General features: G+C 42.8%; 3 protein-coding genes across 3 annotated transcripts; 1 reads left to right on the forward strand and 2 right to left on the reverse strand.

Annotated features, from left to right (window-relative positions):
* On the reverse strand, window positions 1–2,202 carry LOC308160476 (retrovirus-related Pol polyprotein from transposon 17.6; the record flags this gene model as incomplete). The annotated part of the gene is made up of 1 exon (XM_080534389.1): window positions 1–2,202. One exon carries the CDS (start codon window positions 2,200–2,202, stop codon window positions 1–3), a length of 2,202 nt encoding a protein of 733 aa, XP_080390515.1.
* A 4,813-nt stretch (window positions 2,203–7,015) lies between these two features.
* Window positions 7,016–12,513, forward strand: pmelb (premelanosome protein b; the record flags this gene model as incomplete). Its single annotated transcript, XM_080534390.1, has 12 exons — window positions 7,016–7,079; window positions 8,302–8,397; window positions 9,136–9,282; window positions 9,451–9,582; window positions 9,846–10,010; window positions 10,257–10,592; window positions 10,832–11,065; window positions 11,217–11,351; window positions 11,450–11,555; window positions 11,689–11,894; window positions 12,114–12,204; window positions 12,354–12,513. The coding sequence occupies 12 exons, from the start codon at window positions 7,016–7,018 to the stop codon at window positions 12,511–12,513; spliced, it is 1,872 nt and encodes a 623-aa protein (XP_080390516.1).
* Window positions 12,514–13,161: 648 nt separating this feature from the next.
* Window positions 13,162–14,753, reverse strand: LOC308160086 (tubulin alpha chain; the record flags this gene model as incomplete). The annotated part of the gene is made up of 3 exons (XM_080533952.1): window positions 14,522–14,753; window positions 14,274–14,422; window positions 13,162–14,142 (listed from the first exon to the last, which is right to left on the reverse strand). The coding sequence occupies exons 1-3, from the start codon at window positions 14,640–14,642 to the stop codon at window positions 13,162–13,164; spliced, it is 1,251 nt and encodes a 416-aa protein (XP_080390078.1). The 5' UTR covers window positions 14,643–14,753.
* Between the last annotated feature and the right edge of the window lie 4,780 nt (window positions 14,754–19,533).

Here is a 19,533-nt window from a genome sequence, read left to right on the forward strand (position 1 = left end):
TTATTTCAGGTGTGTAATCTCCCTCTTCTTTAGAAAGTCGGCCAACTCAGCGGAGACAAACTGAGGTCCATTATCACTGACCAGCTCCTTTGGATTCCCCTCTCGAGAGAAGATAGTGGTGAGGAACTGGATGACCGTAGCGGTGTCGGTGCGGGGAGCGAAGGCTACTTCAGGCCATTTGCTATAGTAGTCCACCAATGTTATGGCAAACCTACAGTCAGCAGGTGCTATCTCGAATGGACCTACGATGTCCACTGACACCTTCTCCCAGGCAGCAGCTGGTAGAGGTACAGGATGAAGTGGAGCATCATGGGTAATGGTCGTTTTATCATTCTGTCGGCAGGTCGTACAGTTCTTCACGAGTGTCTCTATTTGAGAGCCCATTCTGTGCCACCAATACAGTTCTCTGAGGCGCTGTTTCGTCCTCACAATGCCTTGGTGGGTTTCATGAGCAATGTCAATGAGTCTCTTCTGCAATGACTCAGGCACAAGCAACCGATGAGTACCTCTGACGATGCAGTCCTCCATGACTGCAAGCTCATGTCGAATCAGGAAGTATGGTTGTAAGTCAGGATCAAGGGTGTTTTTCTTTGAGGGCCAGCCCTCCCTAATCTGTGCACGGAGCTTTGTGAGCACTGGACAGGTGCAGCTGGCAGACTGGAAGTCATCCTCGGAAATAGCACTCAGAGCAGAAATAATGGATGCAACAGACTCTACATTTTCTGCAAATGCAGCATCTGTTTCAGGAAGTGGGAGTCTAGATAGACAATCAGCAACATTATTCAGAGATCCTTTTCTGTATTCCACATCATAGTGAAACTCCATCAGGCGAGCAGACCACCTGGCGATCCGTAGGCCAGCACGGTTGTTCCCTTTTGTTGTCAGTAGTGTTGTTAGTGCTTGATGGTCAGTGCGCAAACGGAATTTCCTTCCCCAGAGCCATGTACGCCATTTCTCAGCGGACCAGACGCAGGCGAGCGCTTCCTTCTCAACGATCGAGTACTTCCTCTCAGCATCCGACAGACTGCGAGAAGCGAAGGCGACAGTCTGTTCTTCACCCTTGTTGTCTAGTTGAGTCAAAACGGCTCCAAGCCCATAGTCTGAAGCGTCTGTGGACACAATGGTAGGTTTGGTGGGGTCGAAAAGAGCTAATGCAGGGCTGTTCACAATCAGCTGTTTGACTTGGTCAAATCGTCCTTGTGCCACATCGTTCCATTGGAATGTACTGTTCTTTCGCAGTAGGGCTCTCAGGGGCTCCACAATAGCAGCGTAATTCGGCACAAACTTACTGTACCAGGCTGTCAGACCCAGGAACGAGCGGAGTGTAGAAGGATCAGTAGGAGGCGGGGCCTTCAGGATTGCAGTTACATGAGAGTCATCTGGCAGGAGACCGTCCGGGCCAATCTTAGAGCCAAGAAAGGTCAAAGTAGTTTGACGGAACTTGCATTTATCAACATTGAGTTTCAGTCCTGCGGTGTCGATCTTGTGCAGCACAGCCTTGAGATTGTCGTCGTGCACAGCTTCTGAAGATCCATAGATGATTACGTCATCGAGGTAGCATTGCACACCCTTGAGGCCACTGAGAATCGTCGACATCATCTTCTGAAACGCGGCAGGGGCGGAGCTAAGTCCGTAAGGTACTCGGCGGTACCTGTACAGGCCTTCGTGCGTAATGAAAGCGGTGAGCCCTCTGCTTTCTTCATGCAGCTTCAGTTGGTGATAGGCAGATTTAAGATCCAGTGTAGAGAAAATTATGGATCCACGTAGCTCAGACAGTATGTCCTCGATCAACGGCAAGGGATAGCCATCAACAACCACAGCTTTGTTAGGTTCCCTTAGATCAACGCACATGCGGATGCCACCAGTCTTTTTCTGGGTGACTACAATTGGGGATACCCATTCAGATGCATCGACTCTCTCAATGATTCCATTTTCCTCCAGGTTCTTCAGTTCACTTGTCACAGCGTCACGGACTGAAAGCGGTAAGCGTCTGAGCTTTTGCTGTACTGGCTTCACGTCTGGCTTTACCTTGACCTTATGTACAAAGTTTTTTGCACATCCAAACGCAGCTGGAGTTCCATCTTGCTGTTTGCAAGCCGTAGCGGAGGCTTTGGTTTGGTGGAGGGTTGCGCAGACAGTAGCTGTCTCGGTTATCAACTGTCCACCTTTTATCTGTAACTCAAGAGCAGTCACAAGGTCCATACCTAGTATAGGAGTTCCCGTTTTTACTATGTAAAAGTCTGTAGTTGCACACTTGTCCCGGAAAGTAATGTCAGCAGTAAGACATCCTAGCACATCCAACTTCTCTTTAGAATAGGTAACAAGTTGCACCTTAGGTTCACTTAGCCTACTCAAACTAAAATTATCCCTGTATACATTTTCAGGCAGTATAGAAACACCAGACCCTGTATCAACAAGTAGCTCAATCATAACAGTCTGTGCAGTAGGTGCAGTAATAGTAGTAGCACACATCAACTTATTCATGTCATAACCATTTCTCACAGATAAAACACGAATTTCAGGCACAACAACTTCATCATTATCATCTGTCACTTCATTTACAGACTTAGCAGAGGATTTGCATACTCTAGAAAAATGTCCCATTTTTCCACATGTCTTACATTTGCATTCTTTTGCAGGGCAGGATTTATCATTGGCAAGATGGCTTACTGACCCACAGCGGTAGCAGGTGGTGTGAGTCCCGTCCATTTTAGGCTTGCCGCGGTTTGACTTGAAATTGCCTGCCTTCATTTTCACGTGAACGGCAGCCACATCCCTAGTGTCAGCAATGGCTTTGGCGTCAGCTATGGCAGCTTCAGTGCGCCTCGCTACATCCAGAGTTCTGTCCAATGTCAGAGTCTCTCATTAACAGTCTTTCACGTATGCGCGGATTGTTTGTCTTCTCTACAATCTGATCGCGCAGCAGTTCATCCTGCATGGCGCCAAACGCACATTGTTTAACGAGCTCGCGCAGGGCTGCAACATAGTGATCCGTGGACTCACCGACAGCTTGTGCTCGTTGCCGAAAACGGTACCTTTCCGCGACAACATTCACTTTCGGAGAGAAGTATTTCCTCAAAGCACTCACAGTTCCAGTGTAGTCATCAGTAGCGAGTGGCAAGGTGCTGTAGATTCGTTGTCCTTCTGTTCCTAAGCAGTGAATGATCAGGGCTCTCTTCCTCTCGACGGCAAAGTCTTGTCCCCGATAGCTAGCAAGTAGTTGTCAAACAACCGTATCCACGCATCAAATGCTATCTTCGGTTCACCTGGGCACTCCAGGAAAGCGGCAGGAGGTTGCAAGGAAAGTAAAGCCATCTCCTCTTCTTCACTACTACTCTCGTCGCCACTTTGTTGTGTGGGTGTATCGGACATATATCACACAGTAGTATAGGAACAAACAGGGTACTTTATTTCTCTTCTTCACTCAACACGGAACTACCTTCTTCTTCTGTTCATACATAGTACGTATCACGTAACGCAACAGCGCCCTCCCTAGGGTCATCCTATTATAACATATAGGCAATGCAGTGTAGGCCTATTGTATGGACACAACATGCCCAAAGTGTCAATATTTTGTGTGACCACCATTGTTATCTAGCACTGCTTTAAGAGGTGATAACCACTAATAAGCTGCCAAACCAGAAGGTATATCATATCAAAACATAATCTAGGGATGTAAAGGAATAAAAAAAATCACATCTAGAATTTGCCCACCCAGATGGTAATGAAAAATGGTTTGGCCCAAGGACGATCTCGACTTCGTCACTTTTACCACGTCACGCGCGGTATCAACCAATGAAAATGCGTGGGGCATCAACCAATGAAAATGCGTGGGGCATCAACCAATGAAAATGCGAAACACGCCCCCATATTTGCATACAGATCTGATAATCGGGGAAAGAATGAAAGAATGAATGTGGAAAAGAAAGAATGAATGTGGAAAACAATGTGGAAAACAATGTGGAAAAGAAAGAATGAATGTGGAAAACAATGTGGAAAAGAAAGAATGAATGTGGAAAAGAATAAATAAATATAGAAATGTATTTCGTTATACTGTGTGTATTCATTCATTTATTTGTTCATACATTCATTTATGTGTCTATATATTTATTGTTAATTTTGACAGACTTGGTCCTCCATACAAAACTGCCATTCCAAATTTGTACGAGAAAGTGAAGGGTGACAAAATAGGTTTTATGATAATAAAGAGGCATGGTTTACTTCATAGGTTGCTGTGTTATTACATTATCTGGGTCACATAACAGTGAAACAGTAAATGGATTACACTTATATAGCGTCTTATTCCAAAGAGCTTTACAATGGCCTCTCATTCACCCATTCACACACACATTCAAACACCAATTTGAGTGGTCTCATACCTTTTTCCGGAGCTGTATAGTATAAGTAATTCATTATATTCTTAGAAATATAATAAAGCAAATGTAAGAGATATCCCTGAAAAAGTGTCATTAGAAAATTGAGTGAGGGTAGCATTTGGAATTACAAGTTTGTGCTAATGTTAAAGATGACATGGATTGGAAATGGATTTCCTCTGAATGCAGACATTGTTTAAAGATTTAAACACAAGTTGACCAAAAAGAATAAGACACAAAGTTTAAAACAGTTACTTTATAGTTCTAAAGAGTGGTAGGACAAATCCGGATGAATTTAGGAGTCACAAGTGCCTCCGTAATCCTTATTAGGTTGACATTCCTACCTTTTTTTGCTGTAAGCACAGTCTCTGTATTAGCTGTATTGTGTGACCTATTGTTCTATTGACACAGAAATGCTCTGTCATATACCTGCCTATTTGTATATCCCAGGTGTTATTGCATATATATAATATCTATGGTTATTTTTTCTAAATCCATTGTATATTTCTCATGTCATTTTGATAATGGATATCCTCATTTGAAAATGGAGCTGAAAGCGTTTTCTTGTAAATCCCCAAATAATTAGGGCTGATTGGAGAAGTCAATCCTAAATGGGTCAGGTGCTTTTGGAAGAGATTTAGGTGGCTATTCATAGTTTAGGAGCATGAGTAATATTGCTAATCCTGTTTGGAACACTTTCATACTGCGTTACTGCAGGTACCTCAACCTGCAGAGTAACACGTTCTCTATGAATTTGAATGTATTTATATGGAATGTAAATGTATTTACGGTATATGGAGAATGGTATATGAACAGTATACCATTATACTAACCATTAAACAGTAATAAATGGTAAGTTGATGAGTTTAGTTTACTGTATGTGAGATGAGGGGGACGAAGAGGACATTGATTATTCCATGAGCCCCAAGACTGCACAGCCTCAAATAGAAGAGACCCCAGCAGGTAGATACGTAGACATTGCTCGCTTCCACATTAGACCAACACCTGTCCCCCTCAATTATTAAACTTATCAACTTTTCAGTAATCCTCCACAATGCCTTACATGGTTCTGTGAAAAATATACATGCTAAATATTTGAATCTCATAACATGTTGTGACCTATTTAAACCCTGATAAAGTATAATCAACACATACAGTGGGGGAAATAAGTATTGAACACATCAACATTTTGTCCAGTAAATGTATTTCCAATGAGCCTATTCAAGTAAAACTTGCACCAGACTTTGGTATTAACTGAAACAATCCAGACAAAAAATCTTAACATTAAAGTCCATATGTAAATAAAATTATGTATAATTAAGCGGAATGAAACGGGAAAAAAGTATTGAACACACTAACTGAAATTAATTATATACTTAGTGGAGACGCCTTTGTTTGTAATGACAGCTTCAAGGCGCTTTCTGTATGAAGTAACTAATCACCCGCAGTATTCAGGTGTGATGTTGGCCCATTCCTCTACACAGATTGTCTTTAAATCTTGAAGATTGCGGGGCTCTCTTGTGAATCTGGATCTTCAGATGCTTTCACAAATGTTCAATTGGGTTTAAGTCAGGTGATTGACTGGGCCATTCCAACAAGTTGATTTTCTTTCTCTGAAACCAATTGCGAGTTTCCTTGTCCTGCTGGTCCATCCACGTTTCATCCTCAGCATCCTGGTGGATGGCAGCAGGTTCATCTCAAGAATCTCTCTGTACATGGCTCCATTCATTGTTCCTTCAATGATATGAAGTCTGCCAGTACCAGAGGAGAAACAGCCCCACACCACAATACTTCCAACTTCACTGTTGGTATAGTGTTATTTGGGTGATGTGCAGTGCCATTTCTCCTCCACACATGGTGTGTTGTGTGACAGCCAAAAAGTAACATTTTGGTCTCATCTGAACAGAGTACATGCTCCCAATAGTTCACTGGCTTGTCCAAATGTTGTTTGGCAAACCTTAAACAAGCTTCAACATGTATTTTTTTCAGTGGTGGAGTCTTGCGGGCTGAGCGTGCACAGAGGCCATGGCAGTGGACTGCATTGCCTACTGTCCTTTCTGTCACAGTTGTACCTGCTGCAAAAAAAACGTTTATAGCCCATCAATATATTCTAACCCAGCTGACATTAATTAGCACAGATTGGAGGTAGAGGCCTCCTAATTGGTGATGGTTTTTAGCTGGTTCCTTGCCTTTCCTTGCTGTGGTGTACTGCTATTTCTTAGTGTGTTCAATACTTTTTTCCTGTTTCATTCCACTTTATTACACATAACTTTATTTACATATGGACGTTTAGATTTTTTGTCTGGATTGTTTGAGTTAATACCAAAGTCTGGTGCAAATTTCACTTGAATTCACTTGGGGCTCATTGGAAATTCATTTACTGGACAAAATATTGATGTGTTCAATACTTATTCCCCCCATTGTATACAGTAAACCACCACAGGTACTGTATCTCTGAACTGTGGGAGGGGGGGGGGCATAGGTTTCCTAGGGCTAGGAGGGTCCATAGAGGTAGGCGGGGTCTGTACTATTACTGCTGAGAACTTATAAAGCCAGGAATCACAATAGTGTAGTTGAGAATTTGTCCGTCTGTAGTTGCAGTTGATAAAAGGGGTATTTTACGAAAAGGAAGCACACTCAACATGAGGGCAACTATAACTCTGGCAGCGGTGGTACTGCTGGTTGTGATTTCATCTGCTGTGGCAAGTAAGTACAGTTTCTACAACCTCATAGCTGACATTATTTTTCAGTAAATAATATAGACAATTCACAAATATGTTAGAACAGGAATTATAGTTAAATTTTTTAACAAAAGGGAATTACACAGGTCTTTTGTTCCTAAACTCAAGTCCTATAGTGCACAATGTTCATGTTTCCAATGGCCTCAGCATATTTTTTAGTTTTTAACAGATCGTCATTTTAGATTGTTTTAAAAACCTTCAGTAACATGTTGAAGAACTTGGTTCTTGCATTTCCAATAAGGATTTGAATTGAGTCACACTGGTCTTGGGCTTGGGTCTACCAGTGTCAGTGTCTATATGTAACAGGTGCCCCACAGAGCATGGATGTTACTGTAACACCTGAAGCTACATAGGCCATGAAGGAGCATCATCTGCCCTTTGAATGAAGATCTGTATGGATTTACATTACTTCTGAGTGGAATGGATACATACGTCCAACATGAAAACATTTGGAAGATGTTCAGTTGAAACATGAGTTTTGAGTGATTTGCCATTGAATATTTAAAAAATAACATGCCTGAAGCTTGTTAGCATCCTTGATGTGAATATAATACATGCATTCATATGGCCTGTAAGAAATGTTTACACAGTAATCCACACTGTCTTTAACATTGTGAAGGAGCAAAAGACTGGAGGGCATTTCAACAGTCAGCATAGTTTACATTAATCTAGAGTTAAGTAACACAGTCAGCGCCTATCAATTCTTCATATCAGGTTGGGTTTAATGACACTTATGGGTGTGATCAGTCCTTGTTATGATGATCAAATGCTTGATTAAGATTATTACCCTGTGATGTGATAGAGTTTTTGCAGGGGAAACATTTAATAATCCTCCCCTTTGTCCATAATCCAGAGAGGCTCCCCTCTTAGTAAAGTTACACATGCACACTCAGCTGACAGTCACATGGAGAGGATTGGATGGGATTGAAAAGCTTTATGAAAAGGCACCCACAGGCACCTATACTAGAACACCACCTTATGGTTGCAGCTGAAATTGACACTAACCCCTGCCCAGGTCAAATGGATATTCTAAATGTGTGGTGTGATAATAGAACCCCATAGATACAATGATACATGATTTCTGGACAATAATCTACTGGGGATGGGATCATTGATGATACATATATAGATGGGATGAGTTACCTTTATGGATGTGTTTATTGCCATATTCTATTCTGATATTTTAGAGCCCAAGAATCGCTTCACACGGCATCCATCATGGAATACTAGAATGTATCCAGTGTGGAAAGATGGAGACCCTCGTTATAGAGATGCTTGGAAAGGTATGCATCACTGTTTTGCTCTATTTAACCATTACGTAAAGGCAGCAGTAGTTGAATCATATCCTTTCAGACTTCTGTTTTTGTTGTTTGGTTGAGATATTTATTTATTATTTAGCTGCCTCTTCTGCTATAACCTGGATAAAGGCTGTTAATCCAATATCTTAAAAAACACTGACTGCTGGTTCATATAGGATACAAGACTACTGGGACACATTGATGTTCCTATCCCATGGCATCAGGTTTATGAATCAATATATAAAACAACAATGACTCCTCATTACACATATTTCAATTTAAAATACTGTATACAATTATTGCAAAGGCAAAAAAAACATATTAATCTAAAAAAAAAAAAAAAAATGTATGTATGTATGAATGTATTATTTTACAAAAAGCACTATTTGGTATGTAATCGACATAATCATTCTCATAGCAAAAATATTCCTTTTTAGCTTAAAATCTTCACAGGTTAGCAAGTGTCAGGAACTATGTGAGACATCACAGCACAATTGAAAAATATATGGCACAAGGAAAATAAGAGAGGGTGGTATATCGTGAGCGATGGGATGGGCTGGGAGCAGCTGAGGGATGGAATTAAAAAATAAATCAAATCTCTTGGGGCAGGGGAAAAAAAATACTCGAAATGATGCAAGCAATGCTATCGAATACAGTATAACAAAAGAAAACAATAGCTAAATACATTTCTCATATCCAGTATAATTCTAACCTGCCAAACAGGTGGAAAGCTGAAATTCATTGTGGGCAATGATGCACCAACCCTGACTAAAGCCATGGTAACCTTCACCATCGACCTGGAGTTCCCCCACAACCAGAAGCTACTGCCCAGTGGAGAGGTTGTATGGGACCAGGACTGTACTGTTAATGGTGAGCCATTCTCCAAGGAGGGTGTTTGACTGCCATGTGAGATGGATAAAGTACGGTGCCATCTTACAATGTTCTGTTGGCAAGAGACATTATGGGGTTAAATCCACCATATTCTATAGTCTGACTGAAAATGAAGCAGTAACAAAAACATTCTCTGCTTTCCTCTAGGAACCAGTTATAAGGGCTCTGAGCCTGTGTACCCTGCACAGAACTCAGACTCCAACGGTGTCTTCCCTGACGGCACACCCTTCGAGAAGGGTGACAAGAAGCCTAGCTATGTGTTCGTATGGAAGACTTGGGGTGAGCACAGCTGCCTTTTCACTGTTCCAGGTTAATAATACCTGTATGTTAGCTACTGACTAGGGACTTGTTTTCTTCCTGGACATGTCACCTGACCAGGTAAAACTCTACCTGGAGTTTTATCTTTGACTAAGTATCTTGCATGCCTGCTACACTCAAAGCGGCTGCCGTGAAGGACACCAATCTATAACCCATGCATGTAAACCCATATAACCCATGATAAGGCCCTCTTCGTAACTAATTGACCTCACCTTGCCTCTCAGGTCAGTACTGGCAGGTGGTGTCTGATGGCCCTTCCTCCTCCCTCACTATCGGGACAGACAACATCCCCCTGGGCTCCTACACCGCGGACGTGGTCATCTATCACACCCGCAGCAAGGACAAGTTCATCCCTTTGGGCTACGCCTCCACAGAGTTCTCCATCACTGGTCTGCATCATTTTAAAGTCAAATGAAAAAAAAATATGAATGAATTAGACCCATGTTTGACATTTTTTAAATACATAAAAGGTGCTCCACTGTAATTAATGTAATTAACAACACACACACACACACACACACACACACACATGCTACAAGGGGAAGTCGTTGAAATGCAATGAGAAATTGACACGGTGAACAGATCAATCATAAACAGGGTATTTTGTTTCGGGTATTTTTGTGGTTTGCCTTTAGATCAAATCCCATTCGCCGTCTCACTGACACAAGTGAACGACGTTGACGAGGCGGACCTGCGCTTCGTCCAGAACCGAGCCATCGCCTTCAGCGTCAGCCTCCATGACCCCAGCCGGTACCTGAGTGATGCTGACATCACCTTCAACTGGGACTTTGGTGACAGCAGCGGAGCCCTCATATCCAGAGAGCGGACCGTCACTCACACCTACGTCACGGCAGGCGTCTTCAAGCCCCGGGTGGTGGTGCAGGCACTTATCCCTGACGGAGGATGTGCAACCCCAACTAACGGCCCCACCCCCAACTCTGTCACCCACCAGCCCCCTGGCCTCAGCACAGGTAAACCTCCTCAATCTCGGTGGAAATAGCATTCCATGTTGCGCATAATGTGTGTGTGTGTGTGTGTGTGTGTGTGTGTGTGCGTGCGCGTGCGTGCGCGTGCGCGTGTGTGTGGGTGTACTTGTGTGTGTGTGTGTGCACATGCGCTTGTGTGTGTGTGTGTAAGTACAATGTGTATGCATCTCAGAACTAAGAAAAAGGACAACTTATTCAATCTCCATGACTTTTTCTCTCTTCAGTACGTGGTCCTGCTGCGTCTGGGGCTCCGTTGATCGTGTCCCCCCAGGGCACTGCCATCAACGTGGGTCCCTCAGCCCAGGCTGCTGTCTACACCCCCGAGCAGCCGACGGACACAGAGGAAGACCTAACTGAGCAGGAAGCCTCCTCTGTCTCAGCCACTCAAACTGTCCGAGACACACCGTCTCCAATCAACTCTGACACCCCCAAGGTTACAATAGCCTCTGCCCCTGTAGGTATGTCGAAAAAACAACCGTTGGAACATTTGTTAGGCTAATGGCTCTTCTAGATTCCGTTGAATTGTGGACTTTGTTCATAAAGTAAATTGTATTGTATTGCTTGTTTGTACAAAATGTGCTCCATCAAGTTGGATTTGATTTTATGCAGCAGAGACAGCTACACAGGGTCCCCAAGCTCCAATGGTAGTAGTGGTCGCCAAGCGCGAGGCGGGTGACAAAGCATCAGATGACGACTGTGTGATCTATCGCTATGGGTCTTTCTGTACTGGCGTTGACATTGTTGGTGAGTCCAGCTCCTAAATGCACCTCTCCATCTTCTGGTCTCTAGATATCTCATTTGCACTGAGGGTAAATGACTGCTTCTCACATCTGTGTCTTCAGAGGGCATCGAAAAGATGGAGATAGTACATGTGGACAATGCTGTGACGAGGACATCTGAGGTTGATGATCAAAATGTGGTGGATCTCACTGTGACCTGCCAAGGAAGGTGAGTATTCCATCTCCTCTCATGGCTTCATCAAACATAATCATCCACACAATATCATAACAAATAGCCATTATATATATATATATATATATATATATATATATATATATATATCTGTTTATCTCCTCCCCAGCCTTCCTACCAAGGTGTGCAGTGTGGTGTTGGATGCAGAGTGCATGGTGCCCGTCCATAAGGTGTGTAACGCCATAGAGCCCTCTTCAGAGTGCCAACTGGTGCTGCGTCACGTCTTCAACAGCTCTGGCGTCTTCTGCATCAACGTGTCCATGACCAACGATGTCAGTCTGGCTGTCACCAGCACCAGGCTCAGTGTAACAGTGGGTATGTACAGTAACACCTGTCTTTAGTCATCCATGTATGCTTGTTCTCTCTTTCAACCTTTCAGTTTATTAATTACTTCATGACAGTATTGTTTGGGAATATGATTTTACAAATCTTATATCTTATATCAAGTTGTTTGACATTAATGGTTTTGTTTTCAATATTTTTGGGTGATCAGTAATTACAAAGAGTGTGTATGTGTGTGTCCTTTTATGGCAGGTTCCAGTGTATCCTCAGGGGGCACTGTTGCCATGGTAATGGGGGTTCTGATTGCTGCTTTGGCAGTAGGAACTGTGGCTTACACTTACCGGTGAGTTACACCACTCTAAGGACCTCTACAGTATACCTATGAAACATTGTACCATTGATAACACTTAAGACATGTTTGTGAAAGAGCCAAGCGATATTAACCTGAGAATGATTAGTTGAACAGAAATGTTTGTTTTTTCCATCCAACAGACGTTTCAAAAAGTACCGTCCCCTGAAAGAAGACTCTGTGGTTGCCGGCCCACCACAGGACAGCCAGGGTTGGTTCTCTGCTCCTAGACAGTTCTGGAACCTTCTGAATGGGCAGACCACTGTGGACAACTGCCCACTGCTCCAGGACAGGCTGGTGTGAATAGGTAGACAACAACGCATTCCACTGCCAAATACATACACACAAGAAACAATGTATTTGTATTATTTAGTCACCTGAAATGTTTTTTTATACATTTTTATACTTTTATTTTTCAGTTTCAATGTCATGTGTGTAATTTGGCTTCTTTCAAGACACTGTTCCTTCAAATAATGTTTGCTTTATACCCGTTATAACATCCTACAGTGTATCCTCCAATGTTTATACTGAACGCATGACCCATAATAAAGTACACATTTATTTTGTGAAGTTGCAAATGTCAGTCTTTTCCCATTAAAAGCCAAACCAAATCCAGTCTCAAGAGACATCACACATACCATATGAAAATATAAAGTGATATTTCCTGAATCAGAAAGTCAACCAGAGGCCTATATTAATTTATGATACAGTCTCTGCTATCAAGAATACAATGGAAACATATAAAACTGGCAGTGACAGCAGGAATATTTCACTTTCCATGGTAGAGGAACCTCAAGACATCAACAGGAAAGGATAAATAAAACAGTTAGGGAGGGACATCATTGACACATGGAAAACGTCAAGTTCAATTTTGATCAACATTTATTAGGTATCAATCATTATTAGATCATGCAACACTATTTGACAAAGGCTTGTATGCCACATTTCATTTTAATACTCCTCTCCCTCCTCCTCTCCCTCCCCCTCGACGGAGTCAACCCCCACTTCTTCATAATCCTTCTCCAGGGCTGCCATGTCCTCTCTGGCCTCAGAGAACTCTCCCTCCTCCATACCCTCACCCACATACCAGTGCACAAAGGCACGCTTGGCATACATGAGGTCAAACTTATGGTCAAGCCGAGCCCAGGCCTCTGCAACAGCAGTGGTGTTGCTCAGCATGCACACAGCCCTCTGGACTTTGGCCAGGTCTCCACCAGGGACTACAGTGGGGGGCTGGTAGTTGATGCCAACCTTGAAACCAGTTGGGCACCAGTCTACAAACTGAATAGAACGTTTGGTCTTGATGGTGGCAATGGCAGCATTGACATCTTTTGGCACTACATCACCACGATATAGCAGACAGCAAGCCATGTATTTGCCGTGGCGTGGGTCACATTTCACCATCTGATTGGCCGGCTCGAAGCAGGCATTGGTGATTTCAGACACTGAGAGCTGCTCATGGTAAGCCTTCTCAGCAGAGATCACTGGGGCATAGGTAGCAAGAGGGAAATGGATACGGGGATAGGGCACCAAGTTGGTCTGGAACTCTGTCAGATCAACATTGAGGGCGCCATCGAATCGAAGGGAGGCAGTAATTGAGGAAACAATCTGGCTAATTAACCTGTTAAGGTTGGTGTAGGAAGGACGCTCAATGTCGAGGTTCCTACGGCAGATGTCATAGATAGCCTCATTATCCACCATGAAGGCACAGTCAGAGTGCTCTAGGGTGGTGTGGGTGGTCAGGATGGCGTTGTAAGGCTCCACCACAGCTGTGGAAACCTGGGGAGCTGGGTAGATAGAGAACTCCAGCTTGGACTTCTTGCCGTAGTCAACAGACAGGCGCTCCATCAGCAGGGAGGTGAAACCAGAACCGGTACCACCTCCAAAGCTGTGGAAGACCAGGAAGCCTTGAAGACCAGTGCACTGGTCAGCCTGGGGGGAGACACACATACAGTAGGTCAATAAAATCAGGAGGTATCCAAATTCTGATCATTTATCGGATATATATTAGATTGGATTTATTTTATTTTAATCAGTCATGCCTGAATGACAGGGGTACCCACCAGTTTGCGGATCCTGTCCAGCACCAGGTCAATGATCTCTTTGCCAATGGTGTAGTGCCCACGGGCGTAGTTGTTGGCAGCATCCTCTTTGCCAGTGATCAGCTGCTCTGGGTGGAAGAGCTGGCGGTAGATCCCAGTGCGCACCTCATCTGAGGAGAGAAAACATAGTCCATGAAGGGGCTCATTAACAACCAGTGGAGATCTTAAACAGCCCACAAATAATAATCAACCAGAAACTTCGAGCTCACCAATGACTGTGGGTTCCAGGTCCACAAACACAGCCCTGGGGACATGCTTTCCAGCCCCAGTCTCACTGAAGAAGGTGTTGAAGGAGTCGTCTCCTCCTCCAATGGTCTTGTCACTGGGCATCTGCCCATCGGGCTGGATCGCATGTTCCAGGCAGTAGAGCTCCCAGCAGGCATTGCCAATCTGGACACCAGCTTGGCCCACGTGGACGGAGATGCACTCACGCTGCAAAATAAAGACAACATATTTCACAATTTCTTGGGACTGTAAAACAGAAACCAACAGTCTAAGAATGAATCAATATGAATCATAACCCATACATCATCTTACATTCATTCACAGCAGGAGATAAAACTCATACAATAAATAGTTCTCTCAGTATTCACTTATATAGAAGCATAAACAGTAGGAATTGGAAAGAGGATCTTCAGGTAATACCAATTGCCTGTGTTTAGAATGAAATAAGATTAGGTAATAGCAGCTGAAATAAATTCCTGACTAGACTATAACCATCGCGCCCTCTGTCTGACAGGGATGGTACTGCACAGAGAGGAAGCACCAGCCTTCAGTCAAGTGCCGCAGTCTGATGCTGCATCAAATCAAATGAAATCAAACGTTATTTATACATTTCATACACAGACGCTATACATTGCAGTTTACAGAAAGAAAAACTAAAAACAAAGGGAGAAAATGAAAATAAAACGACACTTCTGAGTCTAACAGTAGTCACCCAAAAATGACTATCAAGGACGAGACAGGTAACACAAGAACATGCTGACACGATGAGACAGGAACAATAGAGAACATAGCAATTAACTGACGGGAAACGGCATTTAATGACTTATACATGTATGACCCCAACAAAGCTCACTCGGATGTCATATTACATCCTGGGGGAATTGAAGGCAGCTGTCATGTTGAGAGGAATTGGTTTCTTTGCTGGGTTGAATAAGACATAAGGAACAGAGAGAGCTGTTGTTTTCCCTCTGTCCCCACCCAGTCTGCCCCTTCCTACTGCTGTAACAGAAGGCAAGGCAAGGCAAGGGTGAATAATAGGCTTAATCTTATCAATCTAGGAACCCATTAGATAGATAACTAATACAATAATTAGTCTTTCCCTATGAAAATAGTCAACAAATTGATGAGTGTCAGTATCACCATTAAGACATGCAATATTAACGCATTGTTTTATCTTCATACAATACAACGGCATTGAAGATATAGATAGACATAACATAACATTAACAATGAATGTAACGGATTCAATATTCATTTGCCATTTCGAATTTCCTAAGAAATGCGAAATTACGGTAATTTCGACGGTTTAGACTCCATCCTTTATCGAATTAATTCGTAAGAAATAGTAATCTTTTGAGTCACAATCAGCCATCACGGTGTGTAGTGATATTGAATCAGTTATCAGAAGGTGAAATAAAACATGGAAATCCGCCTCAACAGAAAACATAACCGTAATTGTTTCAGGCCGCTGAAAAAACTACATGACTTACCATGTTTTCTGATGAGGATCGAACAATAAGGGTCAACAAAGAAATAGGGAGAGAGAGATCCTTTTATTTATGTCTGTATAAATGGGTGTACTACCGACGGTGTCAATGCAACCAATGAATGTACCAACTGTCGAGAGGTGGGCGGCGCTTCCAAATCTATAGGCTACATGCAGAGGATGGTTGGCTTGTAAATGAGCATTTCTAAAAGAGAATGCAATAATGTTTTCAGTTAGTTATTACAATGATTATTATTATAAAAATATTAGGAATGGGTTATTGATAAAAAAAATAATAATCTCAAGCCAAATCGAATCAAATGTCTCCACATGTTCCATGTCCCATCTTCCCTCCACTCCCTAAGATTAAAGGGATTAAAAAAAAAATATATATATATATATACATTTCCCATATGCATACCTCGAGAATGATCAACCCAAGATTAGGATAAAGGGACAGCAGTTGAATAGTGGGACCATTATTGTGTGCAAAACAATAGGAGTGGCAGGAACCCTCATTAGCATGCTCCAAATCCCATGCCCATATCACCCTGCTCAAAGATGGGAGACATTCTATATTCTATATAAATGAAAGACTGTTCACACAGTCACTATGTGAAACAGTCTCTCATTAACAATGTAGAATTATAGAGTGCAAGATGCTGTCTGATTGCTGTCTGCTGTCATCCATGTCACCCATGTTGCTACACCCCGCTATCCTCCATGCCAGCTCGCCACCCTCTTTGTCCTAGATTCTCTGCAATGATGTAATCCTTCTGGGCAGGTCACGTGACTTACCACTGGTCCTTGCTGTTGCTGAAAGTCCTTGCCTACGTGTGAGAGTGCATTTTAAGGAACCGGTTTCTCTCACATCCATGGGATCAAATAATTCCCCTGCCTTTCTAACATAGCCTTCAAAATCCCAGTTAGTAGAATCTGCATTTTGTTAAACAGCCTCCAGATAAAACTATGGCCTACATCGGCACATCCTCATACTCATGCATGCTCTTGAGGATTCAAACATTTTCAATGCCTGCGTTTAGTTAGGCAGCATCATGAAGACAAAAGCATTTGGGTTTGCAGTACAGTCACATTGAATTGTTGCCTTGATGCCAATGCATGTACTTCATTAAGCATAATCTTAAAATCAGAAGATCAGAAGAATACACATATATACAGGAGGCTATATCAGTTGTGAGAACAAACTAATGTGACTGTGATGTTGTTTACAAGGGGCAGCAGCAGTGGGTCCATGCCAGCAGTGGGCAGCAGCAGTGGGTCCATGCCTTGCATTCCAGAGAGACGTCCACAGCAGCAGCTGTGGGACAAGGCTTGCATCCCATTTCCCCTGAAGTATGCCCTTGCTTTAAAAGCATAAAGATTGGTCTAAGCATGGGCTCTTACAGCAATCCATACCCATTGAAATCCACATGGGAGAGTGCATAAATGCATACGTCAATAGAAGACTGGGAGGATGGGTTTCAACAGCTGCAGCCCCAGATGAGCATGACTTGGATCAATATTCAGATTTATTTGGGGCTGAGGGTCTCCGCTCATTCCAAGACATTCAGAGAAACTTTAATTTACCGGGTACGTCCTTTTTTTTCTACCTTCAATTACGTACAGCTATGCGCACATACGGGGTACCCTGGAATAGCTCATTAGACATGCATCCATTTCACATAGCATTCACCAGACCCAGGGGTCAGGTCTCAGCTCTTTACTCCATCCTGGTTAAGGCTTCTTTAAAACCATTACACATTGACAGAGTATGGAAAGACACTTTATCACACAATAACTTAAATTGGCAATTAATTTGGCAAAATATATCCTTTCCTTTCCTCCAGAAATCCCAACCACCAGGTTATCCATTTCAATTTTACTCATAGGACATACTTCACTCCATATCTGCTACATAAAATAAAGACCATACCTTCACCTAACTGTACTCTTTGCACCCGAAATACAGTTGGCACCTTTTTTCATATGGTATGGGAATGCGAGTGGCTGATTTCTGGTGGACAGTTTGTGATGCATTGTCCCTCATCCTGTCCAAACACATTCCACACTCACCAGTAGTCCTATTGTTAAATGACAGTTCAAACCTAGATTTAAACATCAAACAAAGACGCATCTGGCTGGCCGGCCTTACAGCAGCCAAAAGGCTTATAGCTTGCAGGTGGAAGTCACCCCATTTCTTGACCATGCAGAGGTGGATACTAGACTACATAGACATAGCCAGCATGGAACACTGGATAGCCAACAGGCATCATGCAATATCGGACAATGTTTCATGCTGGGACCGAACTATAACCATCCTCAAGACACTATTATAGGCTAATCGATTTGCTCCTTCCATAGGGTCCTGTGGGTGGGGGGTGGGGGGCGGGGGGCTGTGATTGGGCAGGTGGGTTGGAGGTTTGTGGCAGGAGGGGGGGGGGGGAGGTAGGGGACTGCTGGGGTAAAGGGAGATTGGGGGGGGGGGGGGGGGGAGGTTTCTACTGGATTTTTGTTATTCTATTTCTCTTTTGTTCATTTACATGTTACCACACCCTTGTACCATTCCCTGAAAAAAAACAATAAAAAATGTATCACAAAAAAAGAAAATTGAAGTTTATATGACAAATCATGTCATGGTCACTGGTCAATAGTCTGCAACAGATTCCAGATTCCATCATTTTAGATCTCAGGACAACATGAAAGGCAAACATTGAAGAGCACAAGTAGATTTTCACATTCCAGTACACTTTTGTCAACAAAGCCACCAACTATTGTTATTCAAACAAGAGCGTTTTATGAGAAAAGATAACGACAAGTTATGAGAGGGTTTAGAGGGTTAACTGACCGAGAGGCATGTTTGGAGGGCCAACTGACTGACCATTCTTCATTGTTTGACATGAGTCAAAGGCCAAGATTCAACCTTTAGCTACAACAGGGTATTATTCACTCACTACCACAAGTAGACAAAACCAGGTTTGTTAACTTTGAAATTCATCAAGACAAGATAAGACATAGCTAAACAAGGAATTGGGCAGCAGGGGAACCTCGCTACCCCCACTGGGGGCAGCTGTCTGCTCCTACCCATTATTGACTGCCATTCATGCTTGGTCATGTGACTAACAGATAAAGGCGGTTTATGTGGATACTAGGCTGTATCCAGGCAACTCAGTTATTCATCACCTAGCAACGGTCAGGGCCTGTGAGGAGGAGGGGTGGGTGTCTGTTGCTCCCTGTCCTACATACTGCATCTCCTTCATCTCTGGCTGAGCCATTTGCTCAGTACAATTCTATTATAGTAAAAAAAAAAAAATGATGTCTGTGAATTAATCTGTTTAATATCAATTATTGTATGGTATATATGGTAGATATAATGTACAATATTCATTGGAAATAAAATTAGGCATTGTGGAAAGAGAGTGGCATGGCTTTTAATCCTGAGGTCCTGCAAAAACCAAAAGGTATCACATTGAAAATTATCATCATAAACACAGAATGAAACATAAATGACAT

This window comes from Nansenia antarctica, assembly GCF_963989245.1.
Source record: "Nansenia antarctica genome assembly, chromosome: 6".
Lineage (NCBI taxonomy): Eukaryota > Metazoa > Chordata > Actinopteri > Argentiniformes > Microstomatidae > Nansenia > Nansenia antarctica.